At 38.6% G+C, this 27,179-nt stretch overlaps 1 protein-coding gene across 1 annotated transcript in view; it reads left to right on the top strand.

The window, feature by feature from the left end:
* Positions 1-27,179, top strand: part of LOC134531347 (uncharacterized) — a 353,666-nt gene that overhangs the window by 142,590 nt on the left and 183,897 nt on the right. Inside the window, exon 11 of the mRNA XM_063367045.1 lies at positions 18,480-18,596. Coding sequence (XP_063223115.1) covers positions 18,480-18,596 — 117 coding nt within the window. The remainder of the gene's footprint in view (positions 1-18,479; positions 18,597-27,179) is intronic.

Below are 27,179 nucleotides of genomic sequence, written 5' to 3'. Positions count from 1 at the left end.
TGGCTCCAACAAATTTGGCTCAAAACATCATTAGCTTTAAATATCTTTGGCTCCAAAAGTCCTAGACTCCAACAGTCTTTGTCTCCAACAGACATTGTTTCCAAAATTCTTTGTTACAAATTGTCCTTGACTCCTGATCTTTCAGGCCAAAATACTCCATCGAGATATGTTTACAATGTGACTTGGCTAAAAAGCTATACGTCTATGAGGCTTTTAGGCTATGAAGCTACGAGAATGAGAGGCTACAGGACTACAAGACTACGAGGCAACAGGACTACGAGACTACATGTCTACAGCCGCCATTTAGTTACGAAACTTTGAGACTATGAAGCTACGAGTCTATGAGACTACAAGACTAAAAGTCTATGTGGCTACATGGTAACAATTGCTACTTGGCTACAAAGCTACCTGTCTATGTGGCTACAAGGCTTCAAAGCTATGAGACTACGAGGCTACAGTACTACCAGTCTACAATTATACGAGATCACGAGGCTACATGGCTACAAATCGACAAGTCTTCAACTGGCTACAATTCTGCTAGGCTACTAGACAACAGGACGATGAGACTACGAGTCTACGAAGCTCCAACTAGCTACGAGACTATGAGTCTACGAAGTTCCAACTAGCTACGAGACTACGAGGCTACAAGACTGTGAGACTACGAGGCTACGAAGCTGTGAGACTACGAGGCTACGAAGCTGTGAGACTACGAGGGTATGTATTTGACTCCATTCAGGTGTAGAATAATTTATCCCATACAAATAACTTGTTGCAAGAAGTTCTGCTTTAAGTAGTATGTAAATGGGGCGCCGAGGACAGGCCTCAGGCGGTGGATTGAAGATTGTCGACCGCCATCTTGGATTGTGACGTCACGGCGGCCATCTTCGATGGTTGTGACCTTGACCTTGAATTTGATCCTCAAAAATTGCCAAAATCCGCCAAAATTGGGCAAAATTTGCCCAAAATTCCTCAAAAATCGCCAAAATTTCCATTTCTGTGGAAAAAAGTTCCGCCAAAAAATCTCAAAAAATTCCACAAATTAAAAATTTCTCATTTCGAGGGAAAAATTTCCCGTTTCGAGGGAAAAATTCCCGTTTTTAGTCCTTAAAAATCCCAGCGGCTGAAAATTCCTAAAACTGGCTTAAGCATCCTTAACTCAAGCCTCAGTTAAGCCATTTCTAGGAATAAGGATACCATGGCCGCCATCTTGAATTATGACGTCATCGTTGCAATTTCCGTTACGGCCGCCATCTTTAAATTTATTATCCGATTTTAATGAAAAAAAAATTAAAATTCATAAAACAAATTAAATAATAAAATTTTTAATAAAATATTTAAAAAACAAACATTTACGACACGGAGCTCGGAGTCCTCGGTTCGAACCCGACGAGTGCAAAAAAAATAAAAATGGCGACCGATCCTTCCCCCGAGGTGGCTGCAGGCATACTGACTCCCACCACTTTTTATCATCATCTAGTATGACGTCATGGCCGCCATCTTGTCTTCGATGCTGGAAGCCATCATCATTGTATCGTCGGCTAGAGTGCGCCGATGACATGTTAGTTTAATTCGTATCCGCAAGAGTGCAGTAATCATTTATTACTGTGACATCCGCCATCTTGTCATTTGGCCGCCATCTTGAAAATCCGTAATTATTTAGCTAGAAATTCGGGAAAAGTTCCAAAATTCATTAAATAAATCACTCATTAATTTACATATTGATTCGATCGATTCCCGTCCTCGGTTCGATACCCGATCGTTGCAATAATGTTTAATCTTATGTAAAAAAATAATTTAATTAAACCATGTTCAACATTCTTAAAGAGACTTTAAATCCTCTACTACCACCATCCTATCAGACATCAAGACCACCATATTGGAAATGTGTAATTTTAATGCTAGAGATCCGGGAAAAAGTTCAGAAATCATTAAATAAATTTCCGATCAATATACTGATTAATTAGATCGACTAAGATCCTTGGTACGATCTAGGATGATGCAAAAAAAATTAAATATATCATCAATTTAACATAATAGTAACAGGTTCGAGGAATTAAACACCGCAAGTTCTTTTACAAACATAATATTTATTACATAATTTCTATTCTACTACAGGATCACTTACGAAAGCCAACAATCTTATAATCATTTAGTTCCGCAGCGGTGTGAAATGACTAATTCTTAGCTCCAATCGGTTTATACTAGACAGAGTCCAGCCAGAACCTTTACAGACATAGTCCACCTCTTCGTGACAGAGTTTCTGAATACCGTTTTTAACAGTTTGCTTCACATCGTTAGAACTGTAAATTACTGCAGCAGATGTCTTGAATGCACACTTCTTCACTTCGTCATCGAACGGATATGGCTTTCCATATATACAGTCCAACCACAAGTTATATTTCAAAGGTCCGTTTGTTGCTACATCATCAGTAAGCTGATTGATTATCTTCTGTCTGATATCGTCAAGAAAATTACAAATGTCCTTCGACTCACCGAACGTATTTAGATAATAGTAGTCTTTCAACGTTCCACGAAATGCAGACTGCGCCAAGTAGAAGCCATTATCGTTCACTTGTAATGCTACGAACACAGTCTTAGGTTTAGTTCCATGTTCAGACGTCATAACAATCGGTTGCTGGGCATCGGTTTTTTTGGTTGTACGCTTTCGTGTCTCCAATCTAAAGCGAGGAGTCGAAATGTCGGCAGGTAGTTCAGCAGTAGGAGCACAGACTCCACCTTTACATTTATTCTCATGATGTCGCAAACTGTCAATTCGAGTAAACCATTTAAGGCACTCATCACATCGAAACTTCATGCGAGAAGGATTCTTCGCGCATTTGCTCCGCTCATGTCTTCATGCATCATGGTAAAATGCGAACGACGTATCACAGTAGCTGCAAGGATACCGTGGTGATGAAGACGATCCTTTCAGACCCGATCCAGATACAGGCGTTGCAACAGTAGTACCATTTCCAGGCATTCTCTTATGCACATCGATGCATCGTTGTTGCGCCGAAACCTTTACTTTCTGCCGCACAGCAGGACCTTTGCATGCCTTCATGTGCGTTTTCATATTATCTTTTCTGGCAAACTGCTTATGACATTTCTCACAAACAAACATTTTACGATATAGGTTCTTGGCACATTCGCTCCTCTCGTGTCGCCGAGCATTGCTGTTGTTTGAGAAAATCTTGTCACAGTAACAGCACCGATGTTCGCTAGTTGTCAAATCAGCATCCATTGAAGTCTCCATCGAGGTCGTATCGTCGATCGTCGTGGTTTCCTGCACATCCAGCTCAGTAGTCATTAAGCTATCTTCTGCTGGTGGTATCACATCTGTTGAAATCTCCTCCAATGTTGACATCGTCGTCGTTGCCAACGGGATCTGCTCCACCATTGTCGTCGCTGTCGTCAAGGTTCCCGTAGACGATGATACAACGTCCATCGAGTTCGGCGTTAAAGTCGGTAAATATGCCATCGAGTTCTCAAGAACAGGTAATTACGCGACTTATTCACCAGATGAAATAATCTAGGTGATCCTTACACCGTCGACGACAGTAACAAACTGAGCGACCTGCTGTCTAGGACTCGCTTATATACATGCACCGGATGGAATAATACGCAAGTCAAATCAAGAACCACTTACTATAATACCAGAGTCAAAACAACATTAAAAATAGAAGGACCATCAACGAAAAGGCAGCACATTTGGAAGCACCGACAACGAAAAGGCAGCACCGACAACGAAAAGGCAGCACATTTGGAAGCACCGACAACGAAAAGGCAGCACCGACAACGAAAAGGCAGCACCGACAACGAAAAGGCAGCACATTTGGAAGCACCGACAACGAAAAGGCAGCACCGACAACGAAAAGGCAGCACATTTGGAAGCACCGACAACGAAAAGGCAGCACCGACAACGAAAAGGCAGCACCGACAACGAAAAGGCAGCACATTTGGAAGCACCGACAACGAAAAGGCAGCACCGACAACGAAAAGGCAGCACCGACAACGAAAAGGCAGCACATTTGGAAGCACCGACAACGAAAAGGCAGCAGCGACAACGAAAAGGCAGCACATTTGGAAGCACCGACAACGAAAAGGCAGCACCGACAACGAAAAGGCAGCACATTTGGAAGCACCGACAAAGAAAAGGCAGCACCGCCAACGAAAAGGAAGCACATTTGGAAGCACCGACAAAGAAAAGGCAGCACCGCCAACGAAAAGGAAGCACATTTGGAAGCACCGACAACGAAAAGGCAGCACCGCCAAAAGAAAATACAGCACATTTGGAAGCACCGACAACGAAAAGGAAGCACCATCAACGAAAAGGCCGCACCGCCAACGAAAAGGAAGCACATTTGGAAGCACCGGCAAAGAAAAGGCAGCACCGCCCACGAAAAGGAAGCACATTTGGAAGCACCGACAAAGAAAAGGCAGCACCGCCAACGAAAAGGAAGCACATTTGGAAGCACCGACAACGAAAAGGCAGCACCATCGACGAAAAGGAAGCACATTAATTTGTCATTGACTGCAATATTCATTGGTTCCAATATTCATTGGCTCCAATATTCATTGGCTCCAATATTCAATGGCTCCAATATTTATTGACTCCAATATTCATTGGCTCCATCAGTCATTGACACCTACAGTCTTTTGGTTCCAAAAGTCTTTTGGCCCCAAATATATTAGGCTAGAATTCTTCGAGTCCAAGAGACTATGAGACCACATGGCTACGAGTCTAAAATGATCTAGCTGGTTACGAGTTATACATGGCTTGCGAGGCTACAGAGCTACGAAGTTTCTAGTACACAGGTTTACATGACTGCGAGGATACAGGACTACAAGTCTGCAAGACTACTTGACTACGAAGGTACTCGTCTACATGACTCCAGTTACCGCATCTGTCTTCGACAGAATTTTCTCTTTTGCTCCAACTGCTCCATCAGCATTATGTTATAAGATTACAAGGCCTCTTGCTTACGTAGCTTCAAGTCTACGAGCCTCCAATGCATCATGACTACGAGACTACGAGCCATGAGGTTACGAGTCTATGCGATTGCGAGTCTTCTAGGTTACGTGATCGCGAGGCTATAGGACTACGAAGCTTCCAGAACGCATGGTTACGAGACTGCGAGGCTACAATTCTACGAGGTCCCAAGACATCCTGGCTACGCGACTACGAGCCATGAGGTTACGAGACTACGTGACTACGAATCTTCAAGTTTACGAGACTGCGAGGCTACAGAGCTACGAAGCCTCTAGAAAACGAGTTTACGTGACTGCGTGGATACAGGAATACAAGTTTGCATGAGTTCTTGACTACGAAGCTACTCGTCTACAAGGCTCCAATTGACACATCTGTCTTCGATGGAATTTTCTCTTTTGCTACATCTACGCCATCAGCATTATGTTATAAGATTACAAAGCTACTTGCTTACGTAGCTTCAAGTCTACGAGGCTCCAATACATCATGACTAAGAGACTACGAGCCATGAGGTTACGAGACTATGCGATTGCAAGTCTTCAAGGTTACGTCATCGCGAGGCTATAGGACTACGAAGCTTCCAGAACGCATGGTTACGAGAATGCATGACTAATTGGCCGCATGGCTACGAAACTTTATGTCTCTAACTGACTACAATAGCACTATTCAGTGGTGAGAGTTAATTTATTTCATGCAAAGGTACTTGCTGCAAGCAGTTCCGCTTTTCAACATCAGATGACGTCACGTTTTGCTTGCAGGTAAAATAATATTTATTTATTTTATGCGGGATGCGGGTTGTTCACTATCGATCGCATAAGAAGAATGGCATCGATAGTCTTCAAGGAGAAGGAAGTTCGTCCTTCCTGCTAGTGCTTCTCAGATTTCTCACGGTCCGCCATATTGGATTGCGACGTCACGGCTGCCATCTTAGATGGGTGTGACTTTGACCTTTGACCGAAACCGCAGGAATGATCGCAAGCACTCGGATTAATCATCAAAATATTGATAAGAATAATCAGGAGCACACGGAGAAAACCATCATAATATTGGCAAGAATAATCAGGAGCACACAGAGAAAAACGACACACGTTTTCTTTGATATCATAAAATTACAGAAAAAAATATTTAAAAATAAAAATAAATTAATAAAAAATTTAAAATAAAAACAAAAAATACATAAAATTCTGGCTTGTACTAGAACTCTGTCTTTGCTCAACAATGATAAGTTTACAAGCTAGCAGAATCTGTTTATGTATTTTTTGTTTTTATTTTAAATTTTTTATTAATTTATTTTTATTTTTAAATATTTTTTTCTGTAATTTTATGATATCAAAGAAAACGTGTGTCGTTTTTCTCTGTGTGCTCCTGATTATTCTTGCCAATATTATGATGGTTTTCTCCGTGTGCTCCTGATTATTCTTATCAATATTTTGATGATTAATCCGAGTGCTTGCGATCATTCCTGCGGTTTCGGTCAAAGGTCAAAGTCACACCCATCTAAGATGGCAGCCGTGACGTCGCAATCCAATATGGCGGACCGTGAGAAATCTGAGAAGCACTAGCAGGAAGGACGAACTTCCTTCTCCTTGAAGACTATCGATGCCATTCTTCTTATGCGATCGATAGTGAACAACCCGCATCCCGCATAAAATAAATAAATATTATTTTACCTGCAAGCAAAACGTGACGTCATCTGATGTTGAAAAGCGGAACTGCTTGCAGCAAGTACCTTTGCATGAAATAAATTAACTCTCACCACTGAATAGTGCTATTGTAGTCAGTTAGAGACATAAAGTTTCGTAGCCATGCGGCCAATTAGTCATGCATTCTCGTAACCATGCGTTCTGGAAGCTTCGTAGTCCTATAGCCTCGCGATGACGTAACCTTGAAGACTTGCAATCGCATAGTCTCGTAACCTCATGGCTCGTAGTCTCTTAGTCATGATGTATTGGAGCCTCGTAGACTTGAAGCTACGTAAGCAAGTAGCTTTGTAATCTTATAACATAATGCTGATGGCGTAGATGTAGCAAAAGAGAAAATTCCATCGAAGACAGATGTGTCAATTGGAGCCTTGTAGACGAGTAGCTTCGTAGTCAAGAACTCATGCAAACTTGTATTCCTGTATCCACGCAGTCACGTAAACTCGTTTTCTAGAGGCTTCGTAGCTCTGTAGCCTCGCAGTCTCGTAAACTTGAAGATTCGTAGTCACGTAGTCTCGTAACCTCATGGCTCGTAGTCGCGTAGCCAGGATGTCTTGGGACCTCGTAGAATTGTAGCCTCGCAGTCTCGTAACCATGCGTTCTGGAAGCTTCGTAGTCCTATAGCCTCGCGATCACGTAACCTAGAAGACTCGCAATCGCATAGACTCGTAACCTCATGGCTCGTAGTCTCGTAGTCATGATGCATTGGAGGCTCGTAGACTTGAAGCTACGTAAGCAAGAGGCCTTGTAATCTTATAACATAATGCTGATGGAGCAGTTGGAGCAAAAGAGAAAATTCTGTCGAAGACAGATGCGGTAACTGGAGTCATGTAGACGAGTACCTTCGTAGTCAAGTAGTCTTGCAGACTTGTAGTCCTGTATCCTCGCAGTCATGTAAACCTGTGTACTAGAAACTTCGTAGCTCTGTAGCCTCGCAAGCCATGTATAACTCGTAACCAGCTAGATCATTTTAGACTCGTAGCCATGTGGTCTCATAGTCTCTTGGACTCGAAGAATTCTAGCCTAATATATTTGGGGCCAAAAGACTTTTGGAACCAAAAGACTGTAGGTGTCAATGACTGATGGAGCCAATGAATATTGGAGTCAATAAATATTGGAGCCATTGAATATTGGAGCCAATGAATATTGGAGCCAATGAATATTGGAACCAATGAATATTGCAGTCAATGACAAATTAATGTGCTTCCTTTTCGTCGATGGTGCTGCCTTTTCGTTGTCGGTGCTTCCAAATGTGCTTCCTTTTCGTTGGCGGTGCTGCCTTTTCTTTGTCGGTGCTTCCAAATGTGCTTCCTTTTCGTGGGCGGTGCTGCCTTTTCTTTGCCGGTGCTTCCAAATGTGCTTCCTTTTCGTTGGCGGTGCGGCCTTTTCGTTGATGGTGCTTCCTTTTCGTTGTCGGTGCTTCCAAATGTGCTGTATTTTCTTTTGGCGGTGCTGCCTTTTCGTTGTCGGTGCTTCCAAATGTGCTTCCTTTTCGTTGGCGGTGCTGCCTTTTCTTTGTCGGTGCTTCCAAATGTGCTTCCTTTTCGTTGGCGGTGCTGCCTTTTCTTTGTCGGTGCTTCCAAATGTGCTGCCTTTTCGTTGTCGGTGCTGCCTTTTCGTTGTCGGTGCTTCCAAATGTGCTGCCTTTTCGTTGTCGCTGCTGCCTTTTCGTTGTCGGTGCTTCCAAATGTGCTGCCTTTTCGTTGTCGGTGCTGCCTTTTCGTTGTCGGTGCTTCCAAATGTGCTGCCTTTTCGTTGTCGGTGCTGCCTTTTCGTTGTCGGTGCTGCCTTTTCGTTGTCGGTGCTTCCAAATGTGCTGCCTTTTCGTTGTCGGTGCTGCCTTTTCGTTGTCGGTGCTTCCAAATGTGCTGCCTTTTCGTTGTCGGTGCTGCCTTTTCGTTGTCGGTGCTGCCTTTTCGTTGTCGGTGCTTCCAAATGTGCTGCCTTTTCGTTGTCGGTGCTGCCTTTTCGTTGTCGGTGCTTCCAAATGTGCTGCCTTTTCGTTGATGGTCCTTCTATTTTTAATGTTGTTTTGACTCTGGTATTATAGTAAGTGGTTCTTGATTTGACTTGCGTATTATTCCATCCGGTGCATGTATATAAGCGAGTCCTAGACAGCAGGTCGCTCAGTTTGTTACTGTCGTCGACGGTGTAAGGATCACCTAGATTATTTCATCTGGTGAATAAGTCGCGTAATTACCTGTTCTTGAGAACTCGATGGATATTTACCGACTTTAACGCCGAACTCGATGGACGTTGTATCATCGTCTACGGGAACCTTGACGACAGCGACGACAATGGTGGAGCAGATCCCGTTGGCAACGACGACGATGTCAACATTGGAGGAGATTTCAACAGATGTGATACCACCAGCAGAAGATAGCTTAATGACTACTGAGCTGGATGTGCAGGAAACCACGACGATCGACGATACGACCTCGATGGAGACTTCAATGGATGCTGATTTGACAACTAGCGAACATCGGTGCTGTTACTGTGACAAGATTTTCTCAAACAACAGCAATGCTCGGCGACACGAGAGGAGCGAATGTGCCAAGAACCTATATCGTAAAATGTTTGTTTGTGAGAAATGTCATAAGCAGTTTGCCAGAAAAGATAATATGAAAACGCACATGAAGGCATGCAAAGGTCCTGCTGTGCGGCAGAAAGTAAAGGTTTCGGCGCAACAACGATGCATCGATGTGCATAAGAGAATGCCTGGAAATGGTACTACTGTTGCAACGCCTGTATCTGGATCGGGTCTGAAAGGATCGTCTTCATCACCACGGTATCCTTGCAGCTACTGTGATACGTCGTTCGCATTTTACCATGATGCATGAAGACATGAGCGGAGCAAATGCGCGAAGAATCCTTCTCGCATGAAGTTTCGATGTGATGAGTGCCTTAAATGGTTTACTCGAATTGACAGTTTGCGACATCATGCGAAAAAATGTAAAGGTGGAGTCTGTGCTCCTACTGCTGAACTACCTGCCGACATTTCGACTCCTCGCTTTAGATTGGAGACACGAAAGCGTACAACCAAAAAAACCGATGCCCAGCAACCGATTGTTATGACGTCTGAACATGGAACTAAACCTAAGACTGTGTTCGTAGCATTACAAGTGAACGATAATGGCTTCTACTTGGCGCAGTCTGCATTTCGTGGAACGTTGAAAGACTACTATTATCTAAATACGTTCGGTGAGTCGAAGGACATTTGTAATTTTCTTGACGATATCAGACAGAAGATAATCAATCAGCTTACTGATGATGTAGCAACAAACGGACCTTTGAAATATAACTTGTGGTTGGACTGTATATATGGAAAGCCATATCCGTTCGATGACGAAGTGAAGAAGTGTGCATTCAAGACATCTGCTGCAGTAATTTACAGTTCTAACGATGTGAAGCAAACTGTTAAAAACGGTATTCAGAAACTCTGTCAAGAAGAGGTGGACTATGTCTGTAAAGGTTCTGGCTGGACTCTGTCTAGTATAAACCGATTGGAGCTAAGAATTAGTCATTTCACACCGCTGCGGAACTAAATGATTATAAGATTGTTGGCTTTCGTAAGTGATCCTGTAGTAGAATAGAAATTATGTAATAAATATTATGTTTGTAAAAGAACTTGCGGTGTTTAATTCCTCGAACCTGTTACTATTATGTTAAATTGATGATATATTTAATTTTTTTTGCATCATCCTAGATCGTACCAAGGATCTTAGTCGATCTAATTAATCAGTATATTGATCGGAAATTTATTTAATGATTTCTGAACTTTTTCCCGGATCTCTAGCATTAAAATTACACATTTCCAATATGGTGGTCTTGATGTCTGATAGGATGGTGGTAGTAGAGGATTTAAAGTCTCTTTAAGAATGTTGAACATGGTTTAATTAAATTATTTTTTTACATAAGATTAAACATTATTGCAACGATCGGGTATCGAACCGAGGACGGGAATCGATCGAATCAATATGTAAATTAATGAGTGATTTATTTAATGAATTTTGGAACTTTTCCCGAATTTCTAGCTAAATAATTACGGATTTTCAAGATGGCGGCCAAATGACAAGATGGCGGATGTCACAGTAATAAATGATTACTGCACTCTTGCGGATACGAATTAAACTAACATGTCATCGGCGCACTCTAGCCGACGATACAATGATGATGGCTTCCAGCATCGAAGACAAGATGGCGGCCATGACGTCATACTAGATGATGATAAAAAGTGGTGGGAGTCAGTATGCCTGCAGCCACCTCGGGGGAAGGATCGGTCGCCATTTTTATTTTTTTTGCACTCGTCGGGTTCGAACCGAGGACTCCGAGCTCCGTGTCGTAAATGTTTGTTTTTTAAATATTTTATTAAAAATTTTATTATTTAATTTGTTTTATGAATTTTAATTTTTTTTTTCATTAAAATCGGATAATAAATTTAAAGATGGCGGCCGTAACGGAAATTGCAACGATGACGTCATAATTCAAGATGGCGGCCATGGTATCCTTATTCCTAGAAATGGCTTAACTGAGGCTTGAGTTAAGGATGCTTAAGCCAGTTTTAGGAATTTTCAGCCGCTGGGATTTTTAAGGACTAAAAACGGGAATTTTTCCCTCGAAACGGGAAATTTTTCCCTCGAAATGAGAAATTTTTAATTTGTGGAATTTTTTGAGATTTTTTGGCGGAACTTTTTTTCCACAGAAATGGAAATTTTGGCGATTTTTGAGCAATTTTGGGCAAATTTTGCCCAATTTTGGCGGATTTTGGCGATTTTTGAGGATCAAATTCAAGGTCAAGGTCAAAGGTCAAGGTCACAACCATCCAATATGGCCGCCGTGACGTCACAATCCAAGATGGCGGTCGACAATCTTCAATCCACCGCCTGAGGCCTGTCCTCGGCGCCCCATTTACATACTACTGCTTTATAACAACAGATTTCGCAACATGTTGCGAGGAGGTAAGTACTATTCAATTTTCATGTGAGATGCAGGATACTCACTCACGATCGAAAGAGATGGAGGGCTTCACTGGGCATCAAGGAGAAGGAAGTTCATCTTGAATGCTAGTCATTCTCAGCAGTCTTAAAGCATATTACTTGACTGAGTATAATTCCTTTCGATAAAAATATTGTAAGTGCTGATTTAGTAACAGAAATTCACTGATCAAGAAATTCCGAATAAATTTGATTGTCTAATTACGAAAAAAAAAATACATGCAGGGATATTTTTCTCAGGAATAACCAGAAAAACTCGGAGAAATAACAGCAGAATTCTCGCCAGAAATAACCAGGAGCACAGGAAGAAATTCAACAAAATATTTTCACGAATAAAAAATAACACACATATATAACAAATAGAAGTCTCGCCAGGTTAGACCAGAAGCACGCGGAGTAAACCATAAAATATTGAAAAGAATAATCAGGAGCACATGGAGAAAACCAACAAAATATTGACAGAAATAATCAGGAGCACACGGAGAAAATGGAGCCAATGACTTTTGGAGTCAAAGAATGTAGTCGCCAAAGAATTTTGGAACCAAAAACTTTAGGAACTTTTGGAGTAAAGACACGACATGTATGAAGAATCAATATCGTATGAAGTTTCGCTTTGTTGAGTGTCATGTATGGTTTACTCGTACTGACTACGTGAGACAACACGCAATAATAATTAAAGGTGATTTCCGTGTCTCTACTGTGGAAATACCTGCGGACTTTTCCTCTCCTCGAGTTAGGTTGGAGACTAGTTTGCGTACAAGAACACAAGAAGATGGGTAGCAACTAATTTCGATGACGCTTGGACATGAAACTAAACCCAAGACTGTGCTCGGTGCATTACATGTAAATGATAATGGATTCCACTTGGCAAAATCTGCATTTAGTGGAAAATTTGAAATCTACTCTTATATACCATTGTGCGTCGAAAGACATTTGTTTTTCTTGACGGTATCAAGCAGATCATTATCATTCAGCTAACTGATGAATTAACAACGTACGGACCATTTAAATACAATTTGTAGCTGTACTGTGTATGTGGTAAACTATATCCGTTCTCGGACCAAGAGAAAGAGTGCGCTTTTAAGACTATGATACTGCTCGTTACTTACGACACGACGTGGAACATTCTGTAAAACACAGAATTGACAAACTCTGTTAGGAAGAAGACTATGTCAGTTAAGGATCTGGCTGGTCTCTGTCTTCAGTAAACCGAATGGTGCTAAGAATTAGGTAGTTCACGCCAATGCGGAATTATTGGTTTATTAGATTGCTTACTTACACAAATGTTCCTGTAGTAGAGTAGAATTTACGTAATAATTTTTTATCTGTAAATTAGATTTTTTTATTAATCCTATCATTTTATTTTTATAATTTTTATTTAACTATCATTTGTTGCATTAGTCAAGGTTTAAAACATCCCTGTTGCGTTCTAATTACATTAATTTGTATCTTTTTGATGATTTTTTTTTTCGTTTTCCTATCTCAAAAATTACGGATTTTCAAAAGGGTGGATCCAAGATTCCTTTACTCTAGTTGGTAAAAATTCAACTAATATGGTGGCAGCGCCCTCTGGCAATCAGAAACATTGTGATGGTTCCAATATGGCGGTCTCTGGCAGACGAAAACCAAATCGCCTCCATGACATCATATTGGCTGCCATCTATTTACCTGGCCATTACTGTTGGGGGTTCAGTCTGCCGGTGGCTTCCATGGAGGAAGGATCCGTCGAAATTTTTAATCGAATGTCACCGCCGGTGTATGAACCGAGGACTCTGTGACATATTTTATTAAAATTTAACTATTTTTTTTTTTTAAATTTTTATATTTCTTTCCGATAAATGTGGATAACATTAATGGAATTTCAATATGGCGGCTGTAACGAAAAGTTCAACGGTCTCGTTATACCAGTCCAAGAAGATGGGTGTGATGTAATGAAGGGTTTTTATACGCTTTATATTAGCTTCACCTGTATGTTTGTTTGTTTGTATGTTTGAAACCGACTCCTTTGGGTGCGATTTTGACCCACTTTAAACGGACAGATTTCATTCAAACTTTGTAGATTTATCGAAGACCGATGACAATACACTAATTTGATAAGATTATTTATTATTGTAATTAAACTGTAGTTATGATTTTTTTTATTTTATTAATAAATTACATGTTACTTTCAACAGGAATCGAACCGAGAACCGAAATTTATTAAGTAACTAAACATTTGAAGTAATAAATATTTTTTTAAAGATTTTTTTGGAATTTTTTGGTCAAAAATTAAGGAATTTAAAGTTTACTGACATGTTCAAGGTCATGAACTCAGCGGCTTAGGGCGGCTAGACGATGGACAATTTAAGCCTTTATGAGGAATTTTCATTTTTTAAGGCCAATATATTTGGAGGCATTTCAAATTTCAAATTTTTGATTTTTGTGGAATAAATTGGGAAATTTTCCCTCACAACAAGAATTTTCCCCTCAAAATAGGGAAGTTTCTAGTAATTTTGAGAAAATTTGACACCAAGATGGCCACCGTGACCTCACAAACCAAGACAGCGGACATCGGTTTAGGCTCCACGAACCAGACCCAATTTCAGGACATATTTTTTATACTACTTTTAAGAATAAATGTATTGGGGGTGTAAAATTTTGCTCGAGGTGTATTATTTTAGTCAAAATAAATATCAGGGTTTAAGTATATTTTCATTCAAGATGGCAGCCTTAACACCTCAAATTAATGTTGGCAATCGATCACTGATACTCATCACACACCACACTTTAAGCATGCGATCAATTTACGATTTACATACTGGTATTGGAAATATTTGTTTTTTAACTCTTTATAGAATTTTACTTTTTAAAAAAGCATTGTCCTCTTTGTGACGGCCATGAATAATCTCGACAACCATGATTTCAAAGTTAGATGTCTTCTTCGCGTACGTTGCCTCCATAACTCTTAACTCTCCCAAAGAAGTGGGTACAGTATGCGCTATCTTTATTCGGTTTTCATTTTATTTTGGCCTACGGTTCTAATCGATGCAATTAGTAAGAAAAGTTTCTGTATATAAATATTAATCCTTGTTGTAATTTATTGATTTTGTATGTTTTATTCGCCAATAAGTAATATAAAGCCACCATGAGACAAGCAGAAAAATAAACTCTTGAAATGTTCGTACTGCAGGAAAACTTCGGTACATGATCTGTCATGTTGTTAGAAATTTATGAAAAGTAACTTCATTGTTAATTGATCGTTTAAATTAATGTAAATAAAAAATATTTGTACTTTGAATCAATTTGAGTAAAAATACACTTACATTTTACAGCGAATAAACTGTTATTTATGCTTGACCCACTTATAAAAAAAATTATACATTTGCAATGTTAATATTGTACTTGGCGGAAAAATACAAAAGCAAGAAGGAACCAAGAAGTGTTTTTCCGATCACAATTTAACAAAGTATACATATTTATACACTTTTGAGCAAATAAACATTTAAATAAAAGTAGTTTGATGGTATTAACTGATCTAAAATTTAAGTATTTTATTTTCCCACATTTTCCTTTAGACGGGTGATTATAAAACTTAGACCTACAAAAATATTTTTAATAAATCTTGAACATGTTTTTGTCTCTTACAGGTGTAACTTATTATCAGTAAAATGTCTACCAATATCGGGCAGCCGGAAGTATGTAATTTTCAAGGTGTTCGCCGGAAAGCTTCAAAACTGGACAAAGATTTTTAACTTTATTCTTTTTATGCAAAGAATAATAATTTTTTGACCGAACTTGTGGTTTTTATGGTCAATAATTTCATTCAAACCAACGAATTTTACCTGTGGAATAAAAGGATTATCAACAGTGAATAATACAGCTAAAATACCTGTTATAAAATAAATACTTACACACAGCATTTCAATGAATATTTTTATTGCCATTTAAAAAAATACATATATTTTTTCAAAGTGCAATTTGATATAGGTTCTGAAAATGTGAAGCAGTTTTGTGGTACAAAAATTACAACTTCGCTGAATTTTAGTCCTTAATGATGTCTCGTATGTCATCTGACTCGTTGTCACAATGTAAAACTGGGCGAAATCCACATACAGAACTGCATGCAAGTCCATTTGTTCTGCAGCTACAAATTACCACTTCATTCAGTTTTACAAGTATAATTTTTTAATTTTCAGTAGAGTTTCTGGTGCAACATTTTTATCATATATTTCTTATACAAGTTCAACTCCATCGAGTTTTGAACCCCAAACCGCAGGATTCATGCTGCTAGCCCTACTCATACATGTAATTGTCTGATAGATCTCTCTCAGATAATGTACTTTGTTGGAAGACTCAGTTGGAGGAACACGTTCTGGATTAACAATCTATTTGGCTCTGGCCATTTTCTTCGTAAATAACTCAACCGCAAAGCTGCCCAGAACTTCTGGTGTTGCAGTTTAAAAAACAAGCATCGCTTGTCTGCCAAAACTTGATATTTCTGCAGGGTTTTTAGCTGGTGAAGTAAATGCATTCTTAAAGAAATAAGGGAAATTATTACTTCGCAAAGTTTTTTTCAAGCCCAAATTAACAGACTTACAATTATTAATGTGATACCCATTAAGGGTGTATAAACAGTGGTTTGCTAGTAGCTTCAGTGTAATATAGGAGAAGAATAACGGGTCAGCATCATTTCCAATGAGCACGGTAGGACGTTCCTGTGCACTGTTAACTGCAGCCTTAGCAATGAGCATCACAATCCGCTTGAAAAACCATACAGCCTCTCATCACCATTTCCTCACTGACTAATTTGATAAGGGTTGTTTATTATGAACCTCTGAAAGGAATTCTTCCTGTTTCTCTTAAAATTCTGTTTCGCTAATGAAGTGAACTACTGGCTGATGGATTTCTCGTTACTTCTTTTATGTGCATTTTCCTTTATTGAAGGCCCTGTGTAATACCCATATAACACAAAAGTTTCCATCCTATAGTGTTTGATGATGAAATCTGCATTTACTCTGGCTATTTCATGATATGCGTCTCCATTCTTACATTTTAGTTTTTCGTAGCAAGTAGCCTTACTCAATAACATGTATTCATGTACACTGAACTAAATCAGATGATTTATTGTTACCATGATCATCAATGGCACGGGCTAGTTGCGGTTTATCAGCCTTTCTGAGAATGTGGATGTCCTCAAAGAGTAGAGATGGGTATGCACTAAGCTTGTATCTTATTATCTCCTCAATATCTAGTTAACATTTCTTATACACTAAAATAAATCGCTGGAACAGTGAGCCATGACACATGGTTTAGCAATGCGCAGCTGTGACTGCAGATGAACTACTGAGGCTCTTTGCTTTGTTGGTCCTCCTAAAAGCGAATGAACATACATTTTGTCCAGACATGCTATGCACAGACACTGACTCTTACCCATGCACATTAAAATCTTTCTTCACCACAACACCATTGATTATATTTCTCAATGAGCCACCACCTGAAAAAAAGTTAACATTGTGATGTATTTGCATACATTTTTGAAATGTCTAGAGTATCTCTTTCAGGTCACGAGATATTAGAGTCCTTGTATTGGTCAATTGTGATGTGAGTATTAAAGTCCTACATGACAAGATAGTAGTCAGACAATATGGGGGTTGACATAGTCCAAAATTCTCGCTGATCTTTCATTATCTTGCTTCCATGAGTTAAACCACTTGAGATTTTAAGGTATCTCGTGTGTTTGTTCAGTTACGAGATCACAAACACTTTCAGGCCTCAGAGTTATTGTTTTTTTAGTCCCTACATTTCCTGAATGTACCTATGTGCTGACTTCAGATGTTGTAGTGTCCTGCTGCTGCAAAAATTAGCAATGCAGTGTAATTCATATGCACATGATTGACGTAATACCTACAACTATCTTCTTTTATCAGTGCTCATGCAGTGATTATTATTTGCTGATAAGCTAGCAACAAGTTAGTTACCTACGACGTACAGCAGTTTCCGTAAATTATTTTCGAATAATGTGTAGATAGCAAACCGCAGTATTGGACTAGAAAGCTATATAGGACCATTGGGAAGCGGTTAAAATTAATTTTGACTATAAATCTACAGAAATATTAATGTATTACAAAAATTCCTGGAAATCGCGGGGATCCTAAACGAACTAATAACATGTATTTTTTGTTATATTTTTCCTGGTTGAACATCTTTTTAACCTCATAGACTAAATTGGTTGGTTTAAATGAAATTCTTGACCATAAAAATCAGAAGTGTAATAAACTAATAACTGTCCTATCCTTAGAAATGAGCAAGTATAAGATGTTGTACGATGTTAATGGTTACCGGCATCCATCTAAAAAAAGACCCTTTAGGTTGCCAGATTTTGGTATACCTTTTTCTGATGTTCAGTACATTTAGTAGAGGCAAAAATTGGGTTAGATTATGGACGTTTTTTTTGTTGTATTAACCTGTCTAATTTGACTATTTTCCACCAAAAAAAAATTGGTTGAACATTTATGTTATATGTGGAAAATATACCATATCCAAGACTTGTTTAGTATGCTATTTTCTGTGTATATAATAATTTTATGGGGTTATTTTTCAACCCAAAAGCTGACTCCAGATTATATTTCAAACATACTTGTTTGGGTTACCATTCTGTAACAATTATACATCTACAAGCCCACACCTCCATGTTGAAGCTAAATCTTTCATGTGGTGGAGTTGTGTCCAGCAGTGTTTGCGTGAACGCTAGCCAACTAGGACTAGCCACAGGCAGTGAGGTGTGCGGGCGCGGCTGAGATAGTGCCCGTGTTGTTGCAGGCGCGGATCTACCTGCTGTCCGCCGGCTTCTCGCTCGCCTTCGGCTCCATGTTCACCAAGACGTACCGAGTGCACCGCATCTTCACCCGCAGTCGCAGTGGCGTCGTCAAGAACAAGGTGCGGGCCGCGCGCCGGCCACGGCGTGCCGTTCGGCGCTCTGACAAACTGGACCTGTCCGCTTCCTGCGAGATCTCGTTTTCACGTTATTAATACTTAAAAAAAATACATCGTATTCGTCGGCTAAGATGAAAAACTTGGTTTCTCAGAAATCACAAATTGTGCGTGGTATTATCACTTCTCATCACAAGCGTAGGCGTCTCTGGCACAGAAACTTTGGAGGGGAAATGAGGTTCAAGATCGGCGTCCACCCAACGAATTCAAATACTTAATTGCTCAACATCACTGATATCGCGGGTACCATCGCAGATAACGGAAAATATAGGAAGATCTTGTGTAAGAACAGTGTTACAAATCCACCTAACAATTGCATATGCCATCATACTAAGCATCTCATACTGAATTTCTCCTGAAGTGAACTTATCTCTCTGTTTGTCATCCAACCATTCAGACCAGGAACGTCCTTGATCTCAGATATAATAAGCACTGTAGGCTTCCACTGTACGACTCATGTCCTCTTATTGCCAAAACCTTACTTCCCTAAAATTCTGAGAGAGCTATATGTTTTTTGAAGACATTATTTAGTTATTTTCTGTTCTTGTTGTTCAGCAGAACTTATTTGCATTTCGATAGGCTGCCTTAATTGACGATAACTTAAAAATCTGGTTTATGAAAATCAGATTTTTCGTGAGCACGAAATATTTCCAGAGCTTTCTTACCGTCATTGAAAACGACCGTTGTGAAATAATTCTCCATTTTCATCACAAATATATTGTGTGTATTTAAATGGCGATATCGAATGTAGCAGAAACAAATAATACGTTTTACGTTTTGTTCAATACTTAACCATTTGAAGTCTTTTAACCACGTAATCTAAAACTGCAGATTTCGTCCTTTCAGGTTTTGAACAGGGAAGTTCTTTGGCAGTTGAAGTGAATGGTTTCGAAACATATTCTTATCTGCATCACTAAAAGTGACACTAGAACAAGAACTTTCAGGAACATACTGCACAGAAGTTCGTTCTTCTACATTACTTTCATACTAATTTATTTGTGTTTTTGTTGATTCGTGCTCAGAGTTACGCTTCTCAATTTTAATAATGAACTTATCTATTTTTTTATTAATATATACAGCAGTAGTATAGAAATGGCTATTCGGGGACAATGTATTTTTCATGGAACTACAATTTTATGGTGGCTTATTGTGACGGCTTGCCAGTCGTAAGAATTCGGCCAAGTTCGGCCGTTTTCGCCTCTCGTTGCCTATGATCAAGAGGTCAGCGGTCATTTTAAAATCCTTATTTGCCATCTTGGAATCCACAATTTTTTTAAAAAATCAGTAAATACTAAACTAGGAATTCGGAAAAAAAATTCCTAAACACATAAAAATATAACTTTTCAATTCATTGAGCGATTAAAATGACGACGGCCTCCAAGGAAGCCACCGGCAGACTGACCTCCCACCACTAGTGACAAGATACATATATCGCCAACTAGTATGACGTCACATACGTCATCTTGTTTTCATTACTTGCTACCGGGAGCGCTATTGTCACATAGTACACATGATGTCTGCTAGAGAGTGCTGCTGCCATCTTTTTTTCGTCTGCTGGAGGCCACCACCTGGTTTTCGTCTGCTAGAGTATGCTACCACCATGCTAATTTAATTTATGTTTACTAGACCTTTGACCTTTGACCTTGAGATTTGACCTTTGACCTTAACCCTCAGTGTCCATCTTGGATCCGACATCCTGGATCCACCATCTTGTTTTCAGTACTCACTAGCAGGAGCTCTATTTAACATACATCGCCTGCTAGAGGACATCGCCACCATCTTTTTTTTTTCAAACCGTGTTACTAGGAGCGCTAGTGTCATGTAGTAGTACACATTTCATCTGCTAGAGTGTGTTGCAGTCATATTAGTTTAATTCTTAGCCACTAGAGTGCAGTATTATTTATTAACAGACAGTCATTTATTACGGTATCTGTCATCTTTAAGTTTGGATGCCATCTTGGAAATACGTAATTACTAGCTGCCCGACCCGGCTTCGCACGGCTATACTAATGGAAAAAAATTAAGCCACATCACCCATTTACAGTAATGGTAACTAATAAAAAAATCAGTGAAAATTTATTACAATGCTGTATAATGTACCGGAGAGAAAATGAATAGCACCGATGGTTTCCCGACTCGTGCACGCAACGTACAACTGATGTACCCGTACTTCGCTACGGCAGTCTACAGGCAGATCACGCTTGCGCCGCTCATTATACTTGCCCCTCCTTGTGGGTACGCCACTGCCGCGCGATGCCCATTGCCATGGAGACGCAGAACAATGCAAAATCCTGTTGCCTTGTTTTAACCACCCATGGGATCTAATTTTCGGAAAATGTCATCCTGCGTAACATAAGGAACATTACTGTGAAGTTTCAAGTCTGTAAAATATAAATACTTGAAAAAAAAGGGTAATTTCTGATATTTAGATACCAGCTAAATTTCAACGGTGATGAGGACTGCACTAACAATGAAATAGTCGTTGTCATAGAGACGAATGAAGCATCAACAAAGCAACAGCCGTTGCCATGGTGATTTCCTACCAAAAAATGGAAATTTTGATATATTACCCCCCCCCCCCCCCCCTCGCCCCTCCGAAACTCCCCTTGGGATCGGATTTCCGCAGAATCCGTTCTTAGTGAGCGTCTACATCACAAAATGAATAATTATGCTAAATTTCAAGTCAATTGGGTTTATAGTTTTAGAGATCTCGTGATGAGTGAGTCAGTGAGTGGTATTTCGCTTTTATAAATCGCAATAAATTAAAATTGCGACTATAATTTGAGATTTAAACTATCCTATCTCTCAATTTGGATCGAACTGCACATGGTGTGCGAATTTTATTATAATCGGTTAAGTGGTTTAGGAGTCCATTGAGGACAAACATTGTGACACGAGATTTATATATATTAAGATTGACTTAAAAATTCTGGAAAAGTTCCAAATTTCATAAAAAAACTTATAGGAAGCTTTGGAACTGGCATATTGCCGTGTGTATGGGAGTGTGTGAAAAAGCTGACTGAAGGGGGCCAGAAAAGTCCTGTTTCTGGAACTTACAGTTAGCGACATCAGCTCCGAGACCAATCAAAATTCAACATCTGAATATGTAATGCATATTGAACCCTCTTAGTACAAAAATTGTTTTCTATTTAATAGAATAGGGTTAAATAATATTAAACATTTTCCATAAGGAGACATGAAACGTCAACTCTGTTTACGAATAATAATTTGAATAATCTTTTAATTTGAGAAGGTTTAGATGGTGAATTTTGATTGGTTTCGGAGCACCTGTCGCTAACTATATGTTCTAGAAACGTTAGTTTTCTGGCGCCCTTCAGTCGGCTCATACACATGCTTTACATGCTTATTCTCCATTTTAGTGACAAAATTCAAATTTTATCTAGCAAAATATAAACAGAAATCAACTAACTTATTAAAAAAAAACTACACAAGATAATTATTGTCTGTTCTTTCAATACTATGATTTCAATGTAGTTTTTATTTTACATGTGATCTGCTACTATATTTTCCCACAATAATTAAACGTATTTTATAAAGAATGAAAATAGTATAAAACTCTTGTATGTACATGAAAATATTGGGTAGAGGTACCCCGACGTCCCCTCCCCAACCCCCCAACCAAACCCCCACCATCCCTAAAAAACTGCTGCTATTGTCGCCCGTGATACCAACCAACAAAAGGAAATAATTTGAAAACAAAAAGCTGGCACAGGAGTTAAATCACCTCAGAATGAAATTCTGCTTAATCTCTTGATTAACATGGATGCCTAGCAAAATAACTGGATTATTTTTTCCTCTACAGAGCAGAGAACATATTTTGTATTTTTATTTTTGTTTAAAATGTTTGAAATACGATATTTTCTACCAAAGTAATGGAATACAAATAAAAATTCCTAAAATTTCTTAAGATGCGATGTTTTAATTCTAAGCCGAAGAATAAACGAAATAAATAAATTGAAGTTATTATTCAATTTACGCACAGATCTCTTAGATTTTTTTAGTTTTTTATGTCACTTTCATATTGAGTTTTAAGTTTTCTACCAATCTCCCGATTTTACCCGCTAGGATTAAATAGTTTATTTCACGCGTGTGGCTAAACATGCTCACGATCACTGGCTTCAAATAGTTCATAGGCATAATACCCTAAACCCTTAAGAAAAATGAAAAATTATTATGTAATATGAACTTAATAGCTGGAAAAAAATCGCCGTTACTAATTAATCATTATTATAAAGTCTATTCCAAAATGCATTATTCATTTTAGTAGTATATAATAGTATGACCGAAAACTGGAATCGGAGTGTGTTGTAGGTGTCGGTGTCCGCCATCATGTATTCTGACGTCACGGCGGCCATATTTGATGACCTTCACCTTGGACCTTGGCCTTCAGAATTTTCAAAAAACTACCAAAAATTCGCCAAAGTCCGCCAAAATTTCCAATCTTTTGGGGAAAATATTCCGCCAAAAAAATCTTAAAATATCAGGGAAATAAAAATTTTCCTATTTTGAGCAAAATGTTCCCGGGTTGAGGGATTATTTTACATTTTAGTCTTGAAAAAATGCCAGAGGCGTGTAATGCCATCAACTACAAGCCGCCCTAAGCCTCTGAGGTGATTGATTACCTTGACAATTAGGATACCATGACCACCATGTTGAAGGTAAAGGCGTCACCATTGCACTTTTCGTTACGGCCGCCATATTAAATGACTGTAATTATTATCATAACATTTTATGAAAATTTTCAAATTCATAAAAATATTTATTTACATTTAATAACAAACGTTGTGCCATTTTTTTAAATTAAGACATCAATCCACCATCTTGAAAATCCGTAATTAGTATCTAAAAAAGGTTAGGAAAAATTTTTAAATTTATAAAAAGTTTATTTGAATAAAATTTTAAATTAAAAATGTACTTGTGTCATAGATGCCTCGATTCGAACTCAGCGTGGGCAAAAATAATGGTGACAGATCCTACTTTCACAGAGACCACAGACAGACTGATCTCCCACCTCTAATGTCAAGGTAGTTTTATCGCCAGCTAGTATGAGGTCACGTGCACCATCTATTTTTCGTCTCTTGGAGGCCACTATCTTAGATCCAACATATTGTTTTTGTCTGCTAGAGCTTGCTGCAGTCGTTATTTTAATTTTCTCCTGCTAGAGTGTAGTAATTATTTATTACCAGGGCGCCCGCCATCTTATTGGCCGTCTTAGCCGCCATTTGTAAATCTGTATTTATTGAGCTAGAAATTCGTGAAAAAAATCCAAAATTCTTCAAAAAATTTGCAATTAATTAATAAATGGATTGATTCGATCCATTGCAAATCTTGGTTCGATCTTTGCTCGATCCAAAAATGGTAATTTTTGGTTAAAAAAAAAGGCTCTGTTTCAATCAAATATGGTGGAAAGTCCCAAAAGTATCTTAGGTTCCTAGTCTACCCGCGTTTAGGAAGCCGATGACGTATTGGCCGTCATCTTGGAAATCCATAATACTTGTCCTAGAAATTCGGAAAATATACCTTAGATAATAAAAACTCAATAATAAACTTATGTATTCGATCTATGCATGTCCTCGCTTTGTCCATATCAGATGCAAAAAATATATATTTTATATTGAAATCATCTTTAAAGTGACAGTTTCAAGAAATAAACATCGCACAAATTACAACATTTGCAATAGCTAGCAAACTAATAATATTATTTAGTTCTGCATTGGCTTAAACTGGCAAATTCTTAGCTCCAATCGGTGTACTGAAGACAGAGACCAACCAGATCGTTTTTCTACATAGTCTTTTTCTTCGGGACAAAGTTTCTTAATACTGTGTTTAACAGAGTTCTTCACATAGTCGGAATTGTAAATGGAAGTATTCACTGTCTTGAATGCGCACTTCTTCACTTTGTCCTCCAACTGATATGGTTTGCCATATTTACACACAATCAAGCCACAAATTATATTTTAAAGATTAATGAGTTGCTTCTTCATCAGTAAGCTCGTTGATTATGTTCTTAATATCATCAAGAAAAGTAGAAATGTGTTTTGACTAACTAAATGTATTCAAATAACTGTAGTATTTCAACATTCCAGAAATACAGATTAGCCAAGTGGAATCCGTTATCATTTATCTGTAATGCATCAAGCACAGACATGGGTTTAGATTCATGTTCAGTCATCATCGCCTTCGGTTGCTGAAGATCTGTTTTTGTGCTTGTACATTGTTACACACTCTCCTCTACACTAGTGTAACGTAAATATCTCCTTGGAAAAACTTTGGGAGACTGGTGGAACTTTTAGTTTCAAATACATATATAACAAATGCAATTTCGTCTATATCTGTGCACCTATTTATTTTACTTTTATAGTTACTGGAAACTGGGCCAACAAAATACTATAGCAATAAACATAATAAAGAAGTTGAGTTCCTTGACATACATAAATTGATTAATGCATTATTCGTTAGTCATGACAATGGTGGCTAATACACGAGTTGGTTTAATATTGGTTAGTAGGGTCAACCCTTTGTAAAAATATTACGAGAGGACTTCCACTATTGTTAACAAAACGAATAAAGAATGAACAATAATAATAAACAATTAACAATAAGAATAAACAATTAACAATAAGAATAAACAATTAACAATAAGAATAAACAATTAACAATAAGAATAAACAATTAATGACCAGAATAAACAATCCCAGGATTACAATGATTGGCACATCGTGTAATTAAAGTTCTCTAATTATCACTTTTTGGCACGCTGGAGGTCTAACAGAGAATTTGGAAATACGATGTTTGGAACTAGGTGTCCGAAGATGAAGTCTCACGCTGAAGTTGTTCTACCAGGGTGGCATAGCAGTCCTGGGTCCGAGGACGGGAAAATAGCATGCGGTCGCCATGCTTGCTCTGGCTCTTGTATGCTGTCTGTGAACAAGTCAAATCGAACATGATTGGACCTGGTTCACAGACAGTCATTAAGAGGGTAAAAATGCCCTCAAAAATGGTGATGGTCGGAGAAGAGAAAGGTAGTCGAAACTTACCAAAACAGGGTGTATCTCGCAGCACTCAGAATGTGTGCCCACCGGGAGGTGAGCAAAGACCGTCCCTAACAAGCGCGGTTTATGCGGACACACTTATCAATTATAGGAATTATAATTTAGCAAATTATAAAATTCTCTACATAGGAAACACCGACTAATTAAGGTCTAAAAAACTTAGGGAAAACATCCCTTTACGAGACTACATTCTCGTATGACGGCAGAAGTCTTGCTGTGGGCAGGCCGAGGACGCGAAGTGGTCAGTCTGAATGCGTGGCGCGAAGTCTTTGCATGGCGGGAAAATCTGTTGTCGCTGTCATGGTTTTAAGTAATATTATTTAATTATTCAGCCCGTGTAACAGAAATTCCATCAGAGAATTCTGTAGGAAGATCAAACCCTTTTGGACTCATCTTAGAAAACTTGTCATAATTTTGTTCCTGTAGTACGATAGCTTCATTCTGTTTCTTCGATGCTGGAATCTCATTACATTTCAATGCAGGTGATAGAGATGTCAAAGTGTGAAATGTATGCCAACTCCACAAACATTTGTTACAAACTCTGACTTGTTTTTAGTAGACGAATAAAAGAGAACCTTTATAGTTTTTTTTATTGTGTTTTATCACTTTGTCCAAATTTAAAGCCACAATTGTCGCAACATAACATTTTCCGCGAAGGACTCTTTACACAATTGCTTTTCTCATGACATTTAGCATTGTCGGTTTTAGAGAACGGAATTATACATTACCGAAACATATATGCCGACGATGACACTACTGCTTTTGGATCCATGTTTACTCTTCTTGATATGTCATCAAAATCTGCTTCCATAGTTCAAACAATAAATGACCGAACTATATTCTATCACAATCAAATTCGAAAAATGTTCGCCCATATTATCGCTTTATATGTATGCATTTAAGTAGTATATGAATGGGGCTCCGAGCGCAGGCTTCAGGCTGTAGAGCCGGGAGCCGGTCCACCATATTGGATTGTGACGACACGGCGGCCATCTTGGATGGTCGTGACCTTGACCTTTGACCTTGACCTTGAAATTTAACCTTCAAAACGTGTCAAAAATTGCCAAAATTGGGCAAAAATTGCCCAAAATTCCTCAAAAATCGTCAAAATTTTCATTTTTTTGGAAAAAAAATTCCACCATAAAATCTGAAAAAATTCCACAATTCAAAAATTAGGATTTGTTAAATCCTCAAAAGTCGTTTTGCCTTAGAAAGAACCCAAACTCCTAAAAGAGGCTTAAAACTCCTAAGTGATAGCCGCTTTAAGCCTCTGACGTCATCTAGGATTATGTCGCCACAGTTGCAATTATCGTTACGCCCGCCATCTTGAACTTTATTTATTATCCGATTTTAATGAAAAAAAATTTAAAATTTATAAAAAATTCACTTAAGAAATTTTAATATTTTTTTATAAAAAATGAACTTTTACGACACGGAGTTCGGAGTCCTCGGTTCG

The sequence above is a fragment of the Bacillus rossius genome, chromosome 3 (assembly GCF_032445375.1).
Source record: "Bacillus rossius redtenbacheri isolate Brsri chromosome 3, Brsri_v3, whole genome shotgun sequence".
NCBI lineage: Eukaryota > Metazoa > Arthropoda > Insecta > Phasmatodea > Bacillidae > Bacillus > Bacillus rossius.
This window is presented reverse-complemented; position numbering and strand designations above follow the sequence as displayed.